The 20,710-nt window shown below is 37.1% G+C and overlaps 2 protein-coding genes across 3 annotated transcripts in view; both read left to right on the top strand.

Annotated features, from left to right (window-relative positions):
- Nucleotides 1-2,617, top strand: part of GOLM2 (golgi membrane protein 2) — an 80,921-nt gene extending 78,304 nt beyond the window's left edge. The window contains exon 9 of the mRNA XM_016211435.2: nucleotides 491-2,617. Within this exon, the coding sequence (XP_016066921.2) occupies nucleotides 491-561 (71 nt within the window). The 3' untranslated portion in view covers nucleotides 562-2,617. The remainder of the gene's footprint in view (nucleotides 1-490) is intronic.
- An 8,691-nt stretch (nucleotides 2,618-11,308) lies between these two features.
- CTDSPL2 (CTD small phosphatase like 2) overlaps nucleotides 11,309-20,710 on the top strand; it is a 73,957-nt gene continuing 64,555 nt past the window's right edge. The window contains exon 1 of one of the 2 annotated variants that reach the window (XM_016211427.2): nucleotides 11,309-11,426. The gene's annotated coding sequence lies outside the window, so the exon portion shown is untranslated. The remainder of the gene's footprint in view (nucleotides 11,427-20,710) is intronic. The other variant, XM_016211410.2, reaches the window with a different exon arrangement.

Genomic DNA, 20,710 nt, shown 5'->3' with positions numbered 1-20,710 from the left:
ATGACTATGGATTAATTTTATAATTAGAAAAAATTTTGGTTTTTAAAGGCATGAAAATATATACAGAACAGTTTCTACTAAAGCTTTAATTAAAATGACTGAACTTCATCTATATAGAAATAATATATAAAAGGATCAACTCCTCAATGTTTGTGGTTTCCTAAAGTTTTGCTGACTATATCTATCTAGCTTCCGTCCTCCTTTCCATCCATCCATCCATCCATCCATCCATCCATCCATCCATCCACCCATCCATCCATCCATCCATCCATCCATCCCATCTATCATTAAACAATTTGTTTAAGTAGTCTTCCAAGACATTTACAGACTTTTCCCTCTTTAGCCAAGCAATTGTGAGATAGAACACTATTTGTAGAAGGTATAAAATAACGAAGAGAAAACTACCTGAGAAAAAAGTCATTTTTAAAATTGGATTTCTGCAAGTGATTTAAAAAATAATATTATTGATACATAATTATTTCCCTTTCAGATGATGAAGAACGAGAACTTCAAATGGATCCTGCAGACTATGGAAAACAACGTTTAAATGATGTCCTTTAAGTCCTAAAGGAAAACTTCAGAAAACCTAAAGTGCTGTATAACAGAATCATTTCTACGTTGTCTTTTTTGACTTTTGTTGTAAAGATCAGTTGTATCAGTTGTAAAGATACATTGAGTTAGATTTAAGGAAAAATTTTAATGAAGGAATGTACCCATGTACATATGTGAACTTTTTCATATTGTATTATTAAAGCAGAGACCTTTTTGGTTATATTACAGTTGAGCCAAAAACAAAGTAAGCAAAACTGTAGTCTTTGCATTTAAAGCAAACTAATGTATATTTTACATTTTATTGAGCCTAATTCTTTACACAAATGGACAAACAGGAAAAAATGGTTGTACAGTTTATAAGTTGCACATAACATAACCACAGTGAGAACAGTTATTCAGCTGAAAGAAATTTTATACACTTATTCTTGTTAGCCCAACAGGTGGTCTGTTCTATCTACCCCTTATCTCATGCTCTTCCAGGAATTATACCTAGAATAGTTAGTTAGATAAAAGACGGGAACCTGGAAGCCAAACACTGGGCAGCATGTGTGCAAAATCACTTCCCTACTCCTTTTATTTTATGTGAGTGCTGATGTGTTTTGGCAGGTAAGCTTTTAGCTGAGGCCTGATGAAAGTTGAGATAACCTGCAAAGACATAACAATATTTATGAGTTATATACCTTACTTAGTTCATGAAATTGTGAATTGCATGATTGACAATACATTTTCAATTTTTATTTTTTCCACATAATACCAGTACTGTTTAACTCCAGCACTGGCTAAAAGTTTTATATTTTCAGAGTTCAAGTTAGTGAATATATTCATGATTTAAATGCCATATTCTAAAAGAGGCTAAGTCAACTTTGAAATGAATCTGCAATCAGTATTTCAAAGCTTCTCTGGTAGTTTTAGTGATATTATTTGACTAGACTTTTTCAGAATTACTAAATAAGGAGTTTTAACAGATTTTTATTATTGCACAGATAAGTAGAAGTACAGTGAGGTCTACAGCCATTTTATTAAAATAGCTTAAAAGTTTGTAATAAAGATGAAGAATCTTTGTAATTAATTAAATATTAAGAACCCATAAACCTCATATTTGCTAGTCTTACAAAATTATTTTAAATGCATTTATTTGTCTTTTTTGACACTTTTCAGTAGAATACGTAATCTAGCTAATTCTTGTTTTCTGAGTTAAAGCATTTTCAAGTCCAACCCCTCCACCCCCAAAATAAAAGGTTTTGATCATAAGGAGAAATTTAAGGTTGCTAACTCTGTGTTTCAGAAGGGCTACTGGTAATTGCACATAAACATGAAATGCTCTCCCCCTCCCCCGGTACTCAGGGTTCTAGTCAAAATTCAGATTCATATAGATTTTTTTTTTTAAAGAAATTTTTCACTTATTGGAGGTACAAAAATTCTTAAACTTTAGTTTAGAAATTATTAAACAACCAGAAAAAGATATGGCGGGTTACTAAAAAATTTTTTCTACCATATAAAAGTAAGCAATTCATGCAATTGCTATGAGTAGAGTCAGGCTTATAAATGAATAGGTATGATACTTCACAGAATTTTTAAAAATGGAGTTAAAGGGAATTAATGTATAACTTATGGGTGTTAGGGTGGGACAATTAATCTAAGAGATACTCCTAGTAATACTTTATGTTTAATACTGTAAAATCTTTACAAATGAAGACTATGAAATGTCCTGCCTTAGTTCTTTCATCATAAAAACAATCACTTGGTTATATGGTAGCTATTACTTACACAGCAAAATTTCTTCAGTTAGTAATCTAGACATTTTATAAACTGAGAAGTCTTGGATCAATTGATAATATTTCCAACTGTATTAACATTTAATGCCATAAAATACTATGTGAATCTCTTAAAATTCTGACATTCTATAATTTGTATTAGACATGCTGGTTTTATAATGTTTTACTTCTGCCTTAAGATTTCGGTTTTTTTAAATGTATTTTTGCCCTGAATTAAGTGTTAATTTGATGAAAACTCTGCTTTTGAAATCATCACTTACTGGGTTCTAATAAATTAAAAATTAAACTTGTTTTACTTTTTTGCTGATTCTGATAACACATACACGCACATCACACTTATGTGATGCAAATAGCTACATTTTAACATTAAAAATTTGAGTATATTTAGAATTTATTTTAAACTAAGCTAAACTAGAATGGCAAAAATTTTTACACCAGGTCTGTTTACTGTGCTAGTGTATTCAACAAATATTGAATGCTTCCTATGTGCCCAGCACTGTTCTAGGTACAGCAGTAAGAATCTGCAATAGATAAGACAGACCAGTTTTCTTTCCTCATAGAGCTTACTACATTCAACTGGGAGCAGTCAGACAATATACAAGGTAAACATGAGCCAGATAATTTTAAATAGTGATAAGAGCTATTAAAAATAAAACAAGCCGTGGCTGGTGTGGCTCATTTGGCTGAGCATTGTCCCATGCACCAAGAGATCACTGGTTGATTCCTGGTCAGGGCACATGCCTGGCTGGATCCCCAGTGGGGCACCTGCAGGAGGCAGGTGATCAGATTGTTATACCCAGTTTTCACGAGATTAATTCACACAGAGACCAAACTGACTGTTTGGAATTTATTAGCCGGCGACTGCGAGCGGGCCTCTGTCCTAAACAACTCGCAGCCCCGAACAGTCTTCACAGGGAGAACATAAAGGCACAACTGCATCCTGGTTGGCATGGAGAGGGGCAGGAACCTAGCAAAGCAATGTGCAGAAGCCAAAACAAGTATTGTTTAACCATTATGGTTGACTATTTCCTGGCACTAGCTTGTAACTGTTTGTTCAGGGATATAGAACAGAGTTGACAGATTAAAAATGAGGGTTACATGCTTCAAGATATTTCTCTCTCATCGATGTTTCTCCCCCTCTCTCTCCCCCCGTCTCCCTCTCTGTTCCTTATTGTCTAAAAATCAATAAAAATGCCAGCTGGGCATGACTCAGCGGTTGAGCATAGGCGTAGGATCCAGGAGATAGAGGTTCAATACCCAGTCAGGGCATATGCCCAGGTTGCAGGCTTGATCCCCAGTGGGGGGTGTGCAGGAGGCAGCCGATCAATGGTGACTCTCTCATTATTGATGTTTCTCTCTCTCTCCCTCTCCCTTCCTCCCTCTGAAATCAATAAAAAAGACATTTAAAAAAAGAGAACTTCTGTTAAAAAAAAATCAATAAAAACATATTTTAAAATAAATAAAACAAAATTCCAAGGTCTTTAAGGTTCCAAATTTTCAGGTTTTCACTTAACTGAAATATTATGTTGTGACGCTAGAAAATCATGAGCAAGAAGAAGAGAAATGAGGCTAAAGTACGGAAGGGGTAAGATAGGGAGAATCTTGTAAATTCTGTTCACTTGCTACTGACTCATAAAGAGAAAATGCAGAATATAAAATATACATGAAAGGATAATTCCAGGAAAAATATTCAGACTTCAAAATGATTTCTAAAATATGTCCCTTTATTTTTAAAAATCTGAAGATTGTGTGCCTTTTTGACTTCTCATTTGTATAACGCTATAACAACAAAATTTGCTAAAATATGAGGACAAAGAATCTGTTTTTAAAAAAAAACAACCACCAAAAAATCTTACAAGGGAGATAGTCACTTCCTATAATGGCTGACCTTGGAAACTTCTGTTCCCTCATGTGTCTGGCTCAATGGTTCCAATAAGACAATCAAACACTATAAACATCAGTACGTTTCCAAAGCCTTAACATTACATATGCTACATCCAGTTCCTTTTAAAAGGCTCTCCTCACTAAGGGTTCCAAACAAAAATTCAACCAACTATACCAGAAAAGGGGTGAAATTTAATGGTCCATGTCAACAAACTGCATAAAGGGTGGGAGTCTCCTGGACTTGAGAGCAGTTGAAACTAGGACTTGAATGCTGCCAATTTTGTTTCACCAACTCCCATTTCTGTTTCTCTCTATTTCTTTCACACTGGCTCCCTCATTCAAAGTTGTAACCAAGACTTCCAATAGGTCATATTTTCTTAGTTTTGCCATCTGAGAGGGACTGCTCCTCTTTCCTGAGTTCCACTTCAGAAAATGTGAGGGAAAGGGGGCTTCTGCTTCTGGCTGTGATTGAATAACTTGACTAGCCCTTCTAGATTAGTGGCAGCTATACAACTGGACAAGATATATTGAGCAACTATTTTCAGGCAACACAAAACTGAAATTTCCAAGAAAGGGAAACTTAAGCAGTTGAGCCCCACAATCACCCAGCTTTCTATGATATAAATAGGCTGGAGTGCTGAGCTGAGAAGAGAGATCATAGAGGGGAGCAGCTTATGCAGTTGGAATCTATGGGGATGGGCATTAGAGAAGAGAGAGCTATTCAGAGAGGTGGCCCCAGAAATCCATATGGGGTCACCACAAGTCCAGAGCTGTATATAATCAGAGCAAGACCACCTGATGCTTTCCAGATAGCAGTTGCTACACAGTTGAGAATGGAACAGAGATACCAAAGGTCAATGAGTATTGGCATAAAAGCAGCGCTAAGGGACATTGAGTTTCTGGGCCCGCCACAGTGGAGATCTCCTTAACACTTGTGACACCTGGTTGAAATACTAGAAAGGTGGTACTTTAAGAATAAAAACCATGCCTTAGAGTAAGACCTACTCTAGACCTGCCCTACCATGCTCTGACAAGATTGTAATGAAAGATAGCTTATGGAAATGGAGTCCTGCCAAGTTGGAACTTATGAAATTCCTCAGACTTTCCATAGACATGAACTAACAAAACATAAAACCAAGCCTATATTAGTTTAAGGTGACTACTCTGTAACTGAAGTACCTACTAAATAAGAATCAGCACTCTAAAGATGACAGAATCCAGAATCTCCACAATATATGTTCAATATCCAGTATTCAATAAAAAATTAGACATACAAAGGCACAAAAAAATGTGATCCATAGTTTTAAAACATTGTTACATAGTTATATAACATTGGCATGGCCTTTGTTATTTTTATATTGCTTATTATTTGTTAACAGGTATTAAAAATGTGTTAAAAAATTAAACAAAAATGTTTTAATGAGTGAACAGAATCTTAGCATAGAAATGAAAATTATAAAAAACCTAATGGGAATTCTGGAACTGCAAAGTACAATAACTGAAATTTAAAAAATAATTGGAAGCCCTAGCCATTGTGGTTCAGTTGGCTGGGCATCATCCCACGCACCGAAAGGTCACTGGTTTGATTCCCGGTCAGGGCACATACCCAGGTTTTGGGCTCAATCCCTGGTAGGGGGCATGCAAGAGTCAGCCGATTGATGTTTCTCTCTTTCCCTCTTGCTTCCTCTCTCTGTTTAAAATTGATTAAAAAATCTTCAAAGAAAATTTGTTCAATGGGTTTAATGGCATATTAGAGATGGCAGTAGAATGAACTTGAAGACATACAAATATAGTTGTTCTGAAGTATTTGGAAATAGAGGGTTGAAATGTTGACCCAGAAATGTGGGTTTGGAATTCATTCTTCAACTATTTGAATCCTCAAGATGCTGTCCACCCCACCCCCTAACACATAAACCTAAAGATTCCATCATGAAAAGACAATGATCATTCTTTCAATTACTTATTGAGTAACTGACATGTGTAGAGGACTGTTCTGGGTACTGGGGATACAATAATGAAAAAGTCCCTGCCCTCATGTAACTCACATGCCAGATGGAGAGATAGATGTTTTCTTTATTCAGTGATAAATGTTATGAGAAAAATAAATCAGAATAAAGGAATAGTGATAGAGGAGTGCTATACAAAGAGGATGATAAGGGAGTGTCACTTATGTAATTAAAAAATTTTTAAACAGGTAAAATTTTTATGTTTAACCAATATATCCAAAATACTACCATTTTAACATGTAATCAATATAGAATACTATTAATATTTTATATTCTTTTGTACTAAGTCTGATATCTAGTGTATATATTTCATTTATAGCACATCTCAATTTGGACACTATATTGTCTTTGGAAACATTTTATTAGTATTTAGAGTTCATTTAATTTATAATTAAGAATATTCACATACTCATGTTTCATGCATACTTAAAAAGTTTTCCAATAACTGAATCAAGTATTAGCTTTTTTCAATAGTTACTTTTTAGAACAGTTTTAGATTCACAGCAAAATTGGGTAAAATGTACAGAGAGTCTCTCCCCAGCCCCCAGCTTTCCCTACCATCAACATCCTGCATCAGTGTAGAATTGATATAATTGATAAGCCAACACTGACACATCATATCAACTGAAGGTTTTAGTTTACATTAGGATTCACACTTTGTACTGTGAATTCTATGGTTTTGGACAAATGTATAATGACATACCCACTAGTATAGTATGCAGGCTAGTTTCACTCTCCTAAAAGTCCTTTGTTTCACTTACTCCTCCTTCCTTAGCCTAAAACACTGACAACCACTGATCTTTTCACTGTCTCCACAGTTTTGCCTTTGCCAGAATGTCATGTAATTGGAATCATACAGTATGCAGCCTTTTTAGATTGGCTTCTTTCATTTAGTCATATGCATTTAAGATTCTCCATGTCTTTTCATGGCTTGATAAGCTCATTCTTTTTAGCTGATATGGATGTAGCATAGTTTATATATCTGTTCACCTACTGAAGGACATCTTGGTTGCTCCAACTTTTGGCAATTATAAATAAAGCTGCTATCAACATTCATCTGTTTTCAACTCCTTTGGGTAAATACTAAGGAGCAATTTTTTTTATTGTAGTCAAGTATACATAACATAAGATTTACCATTGTACATTTACTTATTTTTTAAAATATATCTTTATTGATTTTAGAGAGAGGAAAGGAGAGGAAGAGAGAGATAGAAACATCAATGATGAGAGAGTCATTGATTGAGCCCACAACCTGGGCATGTGCCCTGACCGGGAATCAAACCCTGATCGCCAGGATCCTAGATCGACGCTCAACCGCTGAGCCCCACACATTTATTTAATTTTTTTTAAACATTATCTTTATTGATTTCAGAGAGAGGAAAGGAGAGGGAGAGAAAGATAGAAACATCAATGATGAGAGAGTCACTGATCAGCTGCCTCCTGCACGCCCCTGACTGGGGATAGAGCCCGCAACCCGGGCATGTGCCCTGACCAGGAATTGAACCCTAATCACCTGGATCCTAGGTCGACGCTCAACCGCTGAGCCATGCCTGGCCGGGCTGTACATTTACATTTAAACTGTACAATTCAGTGGCAGTAAGTACATCCACAGTATTGTGCAACCATCACTAGTATCTAGTTCCAGAACTTTTTCATCATTCCAAATGGGAACGTTGTTAAATAGTCACTTGTGTATTAATTTTAAAATTTGTTAACTAAAATTAAATAAAATTAAAATTGGTCAGTGTGATGAGTACAAGAAGCAAGATGTAGGAAATGAAGTCAGTGAAGTAGCCAAGAGTCAGCTAATGAAGGCCCTTGCATAGTAAAAGACTAGATTTTAAGGGTGATGTAAAATTTATAGAGAGGTTTAAAAAAGTCCCTAGTCACAGTTAGCTCAGTTGGTTAGAGTACTGTCCATATACACCAAGGTTTCAGGTTCGATTTCCAGTCAGGGCACATACAAGAAGCAACCAATGAATGCATAAATAAGTGGAACAACAAAATTGATGTTTCTCTCTCTCTCCAAAATAAATAAAATTTTAAAAAGGTTTAAAGTAATTACTCTGGCTTCTGTGTTGGAAAGATTAAAGGAAGTTCAAGAATGAACTAGGAAGATAGCTGAGGTGATAAGTGTTTGGATTCAGGATAGATTTTGAAGGTTTAGTTTATTGCACTTACAATGAATTTGACATTAGATATAAGAGAAACTATTATGTAAGGTGGAGAACACAGTAGCAGGTTTGAGAGAAAACTGAATTTAGTTTTGACCATGTTAAGATTTATTTTTTTAATCCTCACCCAAGGATAGTTTTTCCATTGCTTTTCAGAGAGAGCAGAAGAGGGGGAGAGAGAGAAATCGATGGGTCTCATTGATTGGTTGCACACCGAGGTATGTGCCCTTGGCTGGAATCAAACACTGGACGCTTCAGTCCAAGGGCCAATGTTCTAACCACTGAGCCAAACCAGCTAGGGCAACCATGTTTAAGTTTTAGGTAATCATTGCCATCAAGTGATCACAATATTGGAACAAAGTGAAAGCTCTGATATTTCAATATTTATTATATTACTTCCTTAGTGAGTGATAAATAAGAGATAAAAATATGACTCAGAGATAGAATATAGGAATGCCTTATATATTGAGCAAAAAAGATATATTCCATATACGCTGAAATGTGGGAACTACTGAAAGACTGTTGAAGATCCAAGATACTTCTAGGACATTACTTAGTGAACACCCTACTTCATTAATGTTTTTCTATAGCATAATTTTGAATAGCTTAAAAAGCATGCATTCCACTAGTTTTTTTGCACTGTGTTCCCCCTCCCTCCCCCCGTTGGCTACTGCTTTGCATCTAAATATAAGAATTCATTTTTAAGTTCATATATTTTTTAAAAATGTCTTTATTGATTTCAGAGAGAGAGAGAAGGAGAGAGAGAGAGAGAGAGAGAGAGAGAGAGAGAGAGAGAGAGAGAGAGAGAAACATCAATGACGAGTCATTGATTGGCTACCTCTTGCATGACCCCTACTGGAGATGGAGCCTGCAACCCCAGCATGTGCCCTGACCAGGAATCAAACAGTGATCTCCTGGATCCTAGGTCCATGCTCAACCTCTGAGCCACCACTAGCCGGGCTTCATTGGTCGATTCTTGCATGTGTCCTGAACTGGGATCAAACTCCCAACCTTGGTGTATCTGAAGGATGTTCTAACCAACTGATACCCAGCCAGGATTATCTCCCCTCCTTAAAAAAAAAAAAAAAAAAGTCAGTGTCTTCAACTCAAGAGTGGGGAGACCAATATACCTGTCTCACAGGGTTGTTGGGGAAATCAAAGTGCATATAAATGCATACAAAAGTGCCCTGTAAGTGGCATATTTTACTTGTTTTAAGAGACTGAAAGTTTGAAATTACTACTTCTAACATATTTAGAGAAATATATCTTTACCTGATTTAAAATTTATTTTAGCCATAATTGGGGTAATTGTTTATATTCTATTGCTTTCTATGATACACACTAGATAATCAGTAATTATTTGTTGCTTTCTAATTAGTTTTTCAGGAATCTGTTGTGGACTGTTACCGATTCTGCATGCAGTATTCCATGGGCTCTCAATAAATGTCCCATTTGGAGCATTCTTGTACTAGGAAGATTTAGGGTGCAAATAACTTGAGTTCTGGCAGCATCTGTAGTATATAAGGGTTTCAGAAGACAGCCCACCTGCTTCACACTTTGAAACACCCAGATTTACAGGGATTCTCTGCTTACCTCTCAGCCTCACGTTTCTCCACTGTCTTCCCCCCATCTCTATTCCCGGTGCACAGAACTACTTCCCCAACTGCTCAAAGCAATCTCGTATTTGGAACTTCCCATCCGTTGTTTGCTTTACCTAGACACACTTCCTCTGTAGCATCAATTCTTTATGTCACACTTATATGTCATCTCAAGAAAGCCTTCCCACACCCCTCACCGTCTCCTCTCGTTTTTTACAACGCCGGTCATTCTATCACACTGTATTTAAATTCTGTCTTCTTCAATAGACTGTGAACTCCGGGAAGGCAGGGTCTATTCACTGTTGTATCTGTCGCAACTAGTATGGTCCTAACATTGTGCTTTTTCAATAAATATTTCCTGACTGAATTTTGAAAGTGGCTGGAGTCTTAGTAAACAGTACACTTCCAACCACTAAGTTTGGTTTTTTTTGATATTCCACTAGGACTAGACGCTCCGGACTGATAACATTTTCACCTGTGATGCTGACGGTACTTTTGACCCAGGACTGCAGGTAGAAACCCATTTGTCTGAATAATCTGACTTTTCAGCAGAACCACCGCCGACATCGCGAGGAGTCGAAGGGCGTGGGTTTGCATAACAGATCCATGAATAACTGCTACAGCGGCTAGGCAGCGGAAGAGGACTTTTAGGGGCCGCCGGGATCCCAGAAAAGACGAAGGATTCTTCTAACCCGACTCCAGGCAGAGCTCTCCAAGCCCAGCTCCTCCAGCGCGCCAAGCCGTTAGTCCCACCCGTCCCACTTGGCTCCACCCACCTGGCGCGCCCGGGTAACTGAACGCGAGCTGCCAGAGAGCGCGACGCGCTCCTAAGCCCCGCCTCCGGGGCGAGGGCGCGTCCCCCTCCCAGCTCTGCCTGAGCAGTTCCGTTAGTAGCGGGAGGAAAAACCGTCCTTCGGATCCCCGCCTCTCCACTCCCAACGCTTTACTCTCTACTCCCCCCCCCCTTGCGACCACTACACAACCAGCTACGGCGGCCCCTAAAGTACAAATATCCCGCAGGCCCTTGGCGTATTCTGATAGGTTTGGGTCTTCTTATTTCATCCGGTCCTAAAGCCCTGCGGTCAATTTTTGTCAGGAATTCGACCTCCCGAGTTTCTTCCGGAGACAGGAACTCCAACGCTCTTCAAGGAAATAAAAGTTTTTTTCTTTTGCCGCTGTGGCCGTCCGCATTCCTTCCCTCCCACCTCGCGGAATTGTGGCGGGAGGGGGAGGAGGAAGTCAAAGCGCCTGCGCGGAGAGGCCGCTTTCCATCCGGGTCCCTGTCCGTGCGGTGCAGCAGGTCGGTAGGCGGGAAATGGCGACTGGCTGAAGGAGCTGGTTCTGTTGCTGCTGCGGGCTAAGCGGGAAAGACACCTCACGTTGCGCAGTCGGGACCATCGCCGGAGCCTGAGGACACTTCTCTGTCGTCACAGTTAGGTAATCCCCCTCGTTCAGACACTGCCGCTGCTTCCAACCTTAGTCCTCCTCCTCTTCCAGGGCCGTCTGCCGGGATCTCCTCCCCTTCTCCACCGGGCTCTTCAGCGGCTCCCGCGCCTTGGTAGGCATGCACTATTGGCGCCTCGTACGTCCGCTGTGTGGAGCCGCTCTTCTCTGGACTTTCCCCTGGGAACAGAAAGGGAGCTCACTTCCCGCCAGCTTTAGCTCCCAGGCTGCGCGGCCTGTGTTGTGATTTCTGGGGTTAGATTTCACTTTGCTACCCACCCCCACCCCGATCTCACGTTCCTACTCCCAAATCCTGTGGTCCCTCCGGATAATTGGGTTAGATCAGCTTTCCTAACCATGGGCCACCTGATGTTTTTTATATTTCATTCTTTCTAGTAGGGTGCTTTTAGGGGGGCGTTGCTGTATCTCAGTTTTTATAAACACCTTTTGAGGATCTGGAAGAAGAGATTTCACTAAGTTCTGTTTATCTTCCGTACTGTTAAAATGTTGAGTTGACATTGTTACTCTTTTCAAATCAGGAGTGGTAGTAAAGAACAGCCCATGTGGAAGGCCTCTGGTTTCTTTAGTGGTCAATTAAGGGTGACTCTTATCGTCCGTAGTATTGTACTCTTTCTTTGAGTATTAAATGCTTGTATGGATGTTTACTTTTGCATTCTTGACTAGAGTTCCTTGGTAAATAAGTGTATAAGTAAATCGTGTTTATTTACTTCTTACCCTAGTGGTGGCTGGATGTGTGAACGATGTTAAGCACTTAGAATACCTTAGGGAAACCTGAAGAGATATTGCTCATAAACTGCTCTAAGATCCTGAAGTGAAATGTACTTAGAGTAGATGTTCCTCCAAGGCAGGGATTTACCTTTCTAATGCTAATAAAACAATACTAAGATTACCGCCCAATATGAGCATATAGATTTATGGCCTAAATGATAGATTTATCTTTTTAATTTTCGGATTGTAGATTTTTTAATATACTGTCTTTCCATTCTTTGCAACTTCTAAATTTTCGTTTGTTAGGCGTTAAAGCAAGGAAATGACTAGTTAAAGCTAGTTTTATTCCTCCTTTATTACTATTATTATTATTTTTCAGAGAGAGTGGAGGGGAGAGATAGAGAAACATCTATATGAGAGAGACACATCGATTGGTTGCCTCTCACATGCGCCCTGACTGGGGCAGGGGATCCAGCCGGCAACCGAGGTACATGCCCTTGGTCAGAATTGAACCCGGGACCCTTCAGTCCGCAGGCCAACGCTCTGTAACTACTGTGCTAAACCGGCTAGGGCTATTATTATTTTTTTACATTGCTGACTAGTCTGTAAAGAGAGGTACTAAAGAGGCTGTTGGTGGTTTTCAGAATCTTGTTTGTTCTTTTGGGGCCTTTATAGTTTTGTGTGTGTTTTTCTGACTAGTCAAATTAAGTTTTTAAAACGTGGTTCTTATCATGTATCATTTGATGTTTATAACTAAAAGGCTTTCAGCTTTCTAGGTCCAGTTTAGAAGACTTCACTATTGTTGGTATATTAGGATTAAATTTCAGTAATAAACAGGAACACACAAACATCACTATAGTCCTCATTTGGTCGATTCCCCACCCAAGGTCATAAAGAAAGTCAAGGCAAAATGTAGCTCATATTTGAGGCAGTCTTTTAGGATTGAGTGGAACTTCATACTTACCCTCTAGGTCCGAAAGAATAGGAAGTGGGAAGTGGAGGTGAGGGCATATTGGACACTGTCTGAGCCAATTTGTTTTAAAAAATAGAGCCAAATGTGTGACTTAAAAGGATGTAAAATAAATTATTGATCTAGTGTAGACTTTATCTGTACTTTAATGACTTTTTGGGTAGTTTATAAAGCATTAATGTTTTTAATAAAATTTGGTTTACAACTAGCTGAGTGAGCATTGTATGTAGATTTTGTCTTCAAGAATTCTCCCGAATTGTTTTAATTCTACATTCATTTAGTACCTGCACTCCTCTAATACCCTTCTAATACTCTGAAAGGATATAAAAGCTCTAAGTGGTATAGTCCTTAACCTTGTGGACTTGTAGCTATTTAGAAATTCTAAATAGGAATGCAGAAAAAAAGCAAATGGGATTGGTATGTTTTATAGTATTTCAGTCTACATAGAGCTAGTAATGTTATTCTTTTTCCACTGTTAAATTAAGGATTGGGGAAGTTGTATCTTTCCCAAATTCATTTAGCTGATGCCATGTTTGAGATTTCTGGTCAGAGGTTTCTTCACAAGATTATTATATAACAGAATCCATTCAATCCTGTTTTAAAAAAAACGTGGACCTGTTGTTCAGAAAAACTCTAGACTCTATACATGTAATTGTAGAATTAATTGCAGATTGAATAAAGTATTAAATGATCTCAGCTTTGTATTTTTATTTATTTATTTATTTTTAATATATCTTTATTGATTTCAGAGAGAGGAAAGGAGAGGGAGAGAGAGAGACAGAAACATCAATGATGAGAGAGTCATTGATCAAGCCCACAACCGGGCATGTGCCCTGACCGGGAATCGAACCCTGATTCCCTGGATCCCAGGTTGACGCTCAACCGCTGAGCCGTACCCGGCCGGGCTCAGCTTTGTATTAATGTGATAAAGAATAAAGTGGTCAGTCAGAATTCAAAATAAAACTACTCTATAATTATATTTGTAATTTACCACGTTGGTAAAGACACTTTAAATATTAAATATCAGATATACTGAGAGGAACTCATATATGGTGTCCTCTAAGTAATTCGGGGTAGGTTAAAAAGTTACCTGACCATTTTCACTGGATTGACTACAGGGGACCATTTGCTCTACTTTGAGGATGAGAAGATTTAACAGATAGGGGATTTATGGTAAAACCATACAATTGCAGTTTCAGTCTCTACTTACTTGACATTTGCCATGAGACATATCTAAGCCAGGCTTATGTTTATTACTGATTATATGACTACATTAATTTTTAAAATTTAAACTACATTATATTGTAATTGGATGTATATCACAGATACATAGAGTAAGTGGTTGGCTGTGAGGTATAATTTAAGAATTGCCAATGCCAAACTCTATTTGTGTTTCTCCCAAGTGTTATGGATTTTTTTCTAAAATATTCTGTTTAAAATCACAGATTTTCTGGAAGAGAAATTTTAAAATACTCTCCTTTATCGACAGTATTGGCACAGATTGGTTTATCAAGTAAACTTGCTGTAGTTTACAAACTGGAGAGGGTTCAGAGGCTGTGGAATATAGAAGTAAACTTTATAAATAAATTTTTATATTATTGATTTTTTTAAAGAGAGGAAGGGAGAGAAACATCAAAGTGAGAGAGAAACACCGATCAGTTGCCTCCCACACGAGCCCAAACTGGGAATCAAACCCATAACCTGGGTATGTGCCCTGACCAAGAATCGAACCAGTCACCTTTTGGTGTACAGGACAATGTTCCAACCAACTGAGTCACACTGGCCAGGTCTAGAAGAAAACTTTTATGCAACGTCTGTGATTAGGATAGTTGTGGCATATAGGAAAATCGTCCAGGAGAGAAAGGGATGATGGGGGGTAGAATCATAGTTTGAAGCTTGGGCCTCTTGGGGTCCTTTGGGAATCTTGTTAATATGACAATTAGGATGGGTGAGACTAAGTGTGGTCCCAAGAAGAATCATGGGACCTTAAAGATAAATATGGTTTATAGGTTTGGCCAGCCCTTTTGTTTGTTAACCTCATCTATAAGTCCCCCAGTTAGTATGGTAATACAAGGTCACAGTAGGCCAGTTGACTATATTACTGATCCCATGTTTTATGTATTCATAGGCTCTCCTGTATTAATTTAGAGAGATTGTAGACAAGGAAATATGTCCAGATTAAACATGAATCATAGGCAGTGATTTGAGTTAAGTTTGTAGCAATCAGATTTTCATAAGCTGTAGTTCTTCAAGAACAAGGAAATGTGTTTACTACTTTGATTAAAGAAGCACAAAACTACTATTGGAAGGCACTTTATAAAAAGTTCACTTTATAAATAATTGGGATTAATATTTAGTAATAGTGGTTTATACAGTTTAGAGGAATGTTTTCTTTCTTTGGTCTCAATACTTCTATATTGAGAAATTCTTTGGGAACTAAAGCAGAGACATTGCTAAAAATAAGAAGGGGAAGATTAAGACCCTGTTAGCAGCATAACCTGATATTTTAAGTTTCTCATGTTGACCAGTTAAAGTAATTTTTAAGTAGGAATTTAAAAGTATGTTTTATTTTAAAAAGTATGTTACTTGTTAAAGAAAAACATCCAGAACATGTAAGTATCTTTTTAGTTGAGGGGAAAACCGGTGATTATTTGTTTACTACTTACTTAAAAAGCACTCTTAGTAGTAATTGTTTTCTTCCTGGTATTTCCCAAATATGTATGATTATCCTGTTGAGTTGAAAATGATTAACCTCTCACTGATCTTTACCTGCTTTGATATATTTTGTTAAATAAGATAATTATATAGTCCTTTAATTTTCTGATGTACTGATAATAATTATTTGAAAAATACAATCACATTTTAAACAATCATGCAGTTTTTCCTCATTGAGAATACACCTTTTTATATTTTTATTTAGTAGTAGCAAACAAGAGGGCACTTCTGTTAGAATTATGATTATACCTCACTTTTGACTAGTAATTTAAAAATTCACTCTTCATAAACCTTTTCTTCAGTTTACTTCAATCATAATTAGTTTTTTCTTGATGTGGGTAGTGGTAAGATAGTGGGAAATTATTTCAGATACTCAACGCAAATTTATTTGGGGCAAAGGCCTTAATGTTTTCCTTCATAATTTTGAGACTTTTTAAGTTAATAACTATTTTTCTTCTTTGTCAACATTTTATTGGTTCTTTTCTTACTATCAAATTAATGTGTTCTGAGGGTTTCAGATTTCTACAGACCTGAGAGAGAGTAAGTTTAGTATAAAATTAATTTTCTTTAAATAGAAGTTTTTGTCAAAAGAGTATAAATAAGTTATTTCTCTGTTCTTTTGCTGTTTCGGTGAGAACTACTTAAATAAAAAGCACCCTTAGGAAAACTCTGCTGAAATTAATTTCACTTTTTTTGATCTTCAGTTTGTCTTTGTTAATGTATCCAATAAGTACTTTGTAACTTGTATGTATAAGGTGACCCCAGTAAATTAAAATATATATGTTGGAATATGTATATTTTATAGAAAGGATAGTAGTAAAATGATAAACGGTAGACTAGAGTGACAAGTTTCCTATGTGCTTTTTGAGGGGGGAAAAGTTTTCATGAGTATTTTGGTACTCAGTTCTTATGAATCAGAACCTATATTTTTGCTAAAATACACATTGTGTTATGAAGTTTTATTGGTATGAGTTTCTTTCATACCATGTAATAGAATACTCTTTTTACAAGTTGTTTAAATTATGTTTACTGGAGGTAGTTAATCTTCAAATTACTGTTCTTTTAAAGCTTAGGTTAAAGAAGTACAAGTACGTTCGTCCTCAGCATAAGGACATACGGTCTCATTCTGTCCATAACAAATAATGATTTTTCCCTAATGGTATTTTTGCTGAGGACATACAAGGTTTTCAGTTGGGGTGCTAATAGTAGCATTTTAAGACATATATGTGAAAAAGCTGTGGGACATATACACCATGGAATACCATGCAGCTGTAAAGAAGAAGGACCTTGTACCCTTTGGGACAGTATAGATGGATCTGGAGAATATTATGCTAAGTGAAGTAAGCCAGGCAGAGAAGGACAACCATCACATGATCTCACTTATATGTGGAATCTAAAGAACTTACTAAACTGATGAACAGAATAGATTCAATGACATGGAAGCATGGATCAGACTGACGAATTTCAGAGGGACAGAGGAGGGTGGGTGGGTGAGTGGGTAGGTGGAGGGGGAGAGATTAACCAAAGAATTCATACACATATATGCACAACCCAAAGACAGACAATGGTGTGGATAGGGCCTGGGGAGGGGGGTGGGAAGGGGTGGAATGGGTCATTGGGGAGGAAAAGGGACATCTGTAATATTTTAAACAAAAATAAGCACACACACACAAACATTTATCTGAATGACTGTGCCTTAAGTATTTTTAGTGGTCAACAAACTAAATAATGTCATTTTCATGGAGTGTTTTAGTCATCAGTATTTTTTTTTTTTTTTTAAATATATCTTTATTGATTTCAGAGAGAGGAAAGGAGAGGGGGAGAGAGAGAGAGAGAAACATCAATGATGAGAGAGTCATTGATCGGCTGCCTCCTGCACGTCCCTGACTGGGGTTTCAGCCCGGTGCCCTGACCGGGAATCGAACCCCAATCGCCTGGATCCTAGGTTGACGCTCAACTGCTGAGCCATGCCCGGCCAGGCAGTCATCAGTATTCTTAACCCATAAATTTTGTTCCTCTAGAGAAAACTTATTGATCATGGTTTTAGAAAATACTGTTTATTTATTTATTGGTTCCTTGAAGAAATACTTCGGGGGGGGACCCTCATAAGTTTATTAACCTAACTCAGCAGCTCTTTAATTTTTTTATATTCCCTATATTTTGGGTTTTGGGAAGTGCTTTTGTTTATAAGTTTATTATATTTAATAGTTTCTTGAAAAATTCTATGATGTTAATAAAAAAGAGAAAGTCATACATGGGAAATAATTATGATCCAAAAGGACCAACTTTGTTGGGAATGGTTCATCGAAGAGTCTTGGAGTTGATGCTTTATGTAATACTGGATTCATTCATTCCTTCTGCCCTAGTTGACTTTTTTTTTTTTTTTTTTAAATCACTCGAGGATTAATTCTAGAGAGAGAGGAAGGGAGAGAAGAGCTTTGTGAGAGAGAAACATCAATTGGTTCCCTCTTGTATGTGCCCCAATCGGGAATTGAACCCGTTGTACAACCTTTTGGTGTGTGGGACGACTCTCCGACCAACTGAGCCACACTGTCCAGGGCCCTAGTTGACTTTTGACTTTTATTAGGTGATAAGTGGGAGTGACAGAGAAACCTCCTCCTTCTCTGAAGTCATTTAATGAAGGCTTAAGTAGTAGAAAGTAAAAGTGGACAGTTGCAGTACCTGAAGCTGTTGATTTCAGATTAGTCAAATGAGAAATATAGACAGTGAAAATGGTTGCTGACACTCTTGAAAATGTTATTTGGTGTCAACGAAGGCAATGACTTTTAGATTTTTCTTTCATGAATATAAATTTTAATATAAATTTAGTAGTGATACCATTTGTAATAGAGTATAAATAACAAACCCATAGAAATTTAGAGCTAGAGAGATCAAAGGGGCATCTGGTCCAGTAATGTCTGTTTTATTAATAATGAACCATTCTGAAGACTTTTTAACTACATGTAGTAAATGTTTGTCTTAATTATTATGCTTTGGGATGAGTTGTGTGTGATAGAAGGAAGGAAACAGCTCGGATTAATTAATGACTCACTTCTCATTTTGACAATTCTTTTTTTAGGTAAAATTTACATGTAGTGAAATTCACAGATCTGATGTCCAGTAACTTCTTTGCTGTTGAAGAAATGAAGTACTAGAATGATTTATATTTTATATTTTAATGATAGATTCTAGACTGGTACCTCTTCAGAGGTTATTCCTCTAGTAACTTCCTCAGGAGCCTACTCTAGAACCTTGCATGCATATATTCTTTATGTAGCCAATTTATAATTTACACATACCAAATTTTATGGGGAAAACAGACTTTATTACCTTTAAAATTTGATTTCTGATATTTTCACAATTTTATTTTATTACCCACTTTTGTTTCTCTCTTATCCCTGTATATTCAGCAAACATTTGTTTGTAGGAATGCACATTGGGTTAGTCCTAGGTAATTTGTTAAGAATCCTTCATACAATGTGCTATTTTGTTTGTGTTGTTGTTTTTTAATAGAAATTTATACACTCAAGACCTCAGTAGCAAATTATCAACTGAGTCTTGCTTATATCATTATTATAATCTTATCATGAGATAATTTGCAACCATAATTGTTTGCTTCAAATATTGTTTGGGGTCAGGGATTTCTGAAGAGGAAGGAAATGGTATGAGGAAGGAACATTTTTGGTTTTATTTATAGGCCCGTTTTTGTGAGCAAAAATTGATTACTGCTGTGAAGATTGTGTTTCAGTGACATAGTCCCCCCTCACTCCCAGTTCTCTAGATTTTTTTTTTTTTTTGAGGGAAAGAAAAATTATAGTTCAGTTCAACAAAGATTGAGTTATCTTGTGTGTCGGGTTACTGGAGTTACAGATAAGATCTCTGCCTTCACGACTCTTACTGTCTAGTACAGTTAGAGATATACAGACAGATTATTTCAATATAATTTGCTAAGAGTTAATGTCGAGATAATCACAGGCTTACATAGGCTTGGAGATATGGAAGTGGTTACTTATTGGGGTACATGATACTTTGGCTGAACTTTAAATGATGAGAATAAGAATTTGTTGAAAGAATGTTTTAGGTAGAAAAAAGCAGAAGCATGATACCTCACAGTGTGGGCAGGAAACTATTACTGGAGTACAGAGTGAGGCAGCAGATAGGAATGAAAAAATGACTGAGGTAGATCTTGTAGTTATATATATATAATGCTAGAGTTTAGTCTTTATTTTGAAGGTAGTTGATGGGAAGAAATAGGCAGATTTGTGGAATACAGAGGATGGATTTAAAGGAGAAAAGTCTGAGAAATATTTTAGAGGTAAAATCATCAGGATTTGGTGATTGGCCATAGGGCACAAAGGAGAAGAAGAATGACTAGGATGTTTGGGATGGTTTCTGGATTGACTGATTAGGTAGGTGATATTACATGTGATCAAGATTATAGTAGTAGGAAAAATACAGTAGGAAGAGCAAGTTTGGAGATGGGGGTGTGGTGGGAAAAGTTAATTCGGTTTTGAATATGTTGAATTTGAAGCGTCAAGTGAGTGTTGGAAAGGCTGTTGGATGTGTCTGAAATTTAGAGGTGGTAGAGAACTAACAATTAATGTTATAATTTATAATGAGTATTGGGAAGAGACTCCCCCCTCCCCTATTTCTTTTAGCTGGGCTGCAGGTAAATAGAAAGCAAACTTCATTGCCCAGTTTTAGATTGCTGAGTAATCAGCTTTTACTATTTCTGAAATGAGATCTGGTTCAAATGTTGAAAAAGTGGGAATGATTTTCATTATATATTTTTTGCCCCCAATGTCATGAGATCTTAGACTTCAAAATGTTGTTGCCCCCTTGCTGTTTGTTTTGTGTTGTAATC

Source organism: Miniopterus natalensis, chromosome 1 (assembly GCF_054644295.1).
Source record: "Miniopterus natalensis isolate mMinNat1 chromosome 1, mMinNat1.hap1, whole genome shotgun sequence".
NCBI lineage: Eukaryota > Metazoa > Chordata > Mammalia > Chiroptera > Miniopteridae > Miniopterus > Miniopterus natalensis.
This window is presented reverse-complemented; position numbering and strand designations above follow the sequence as displayed.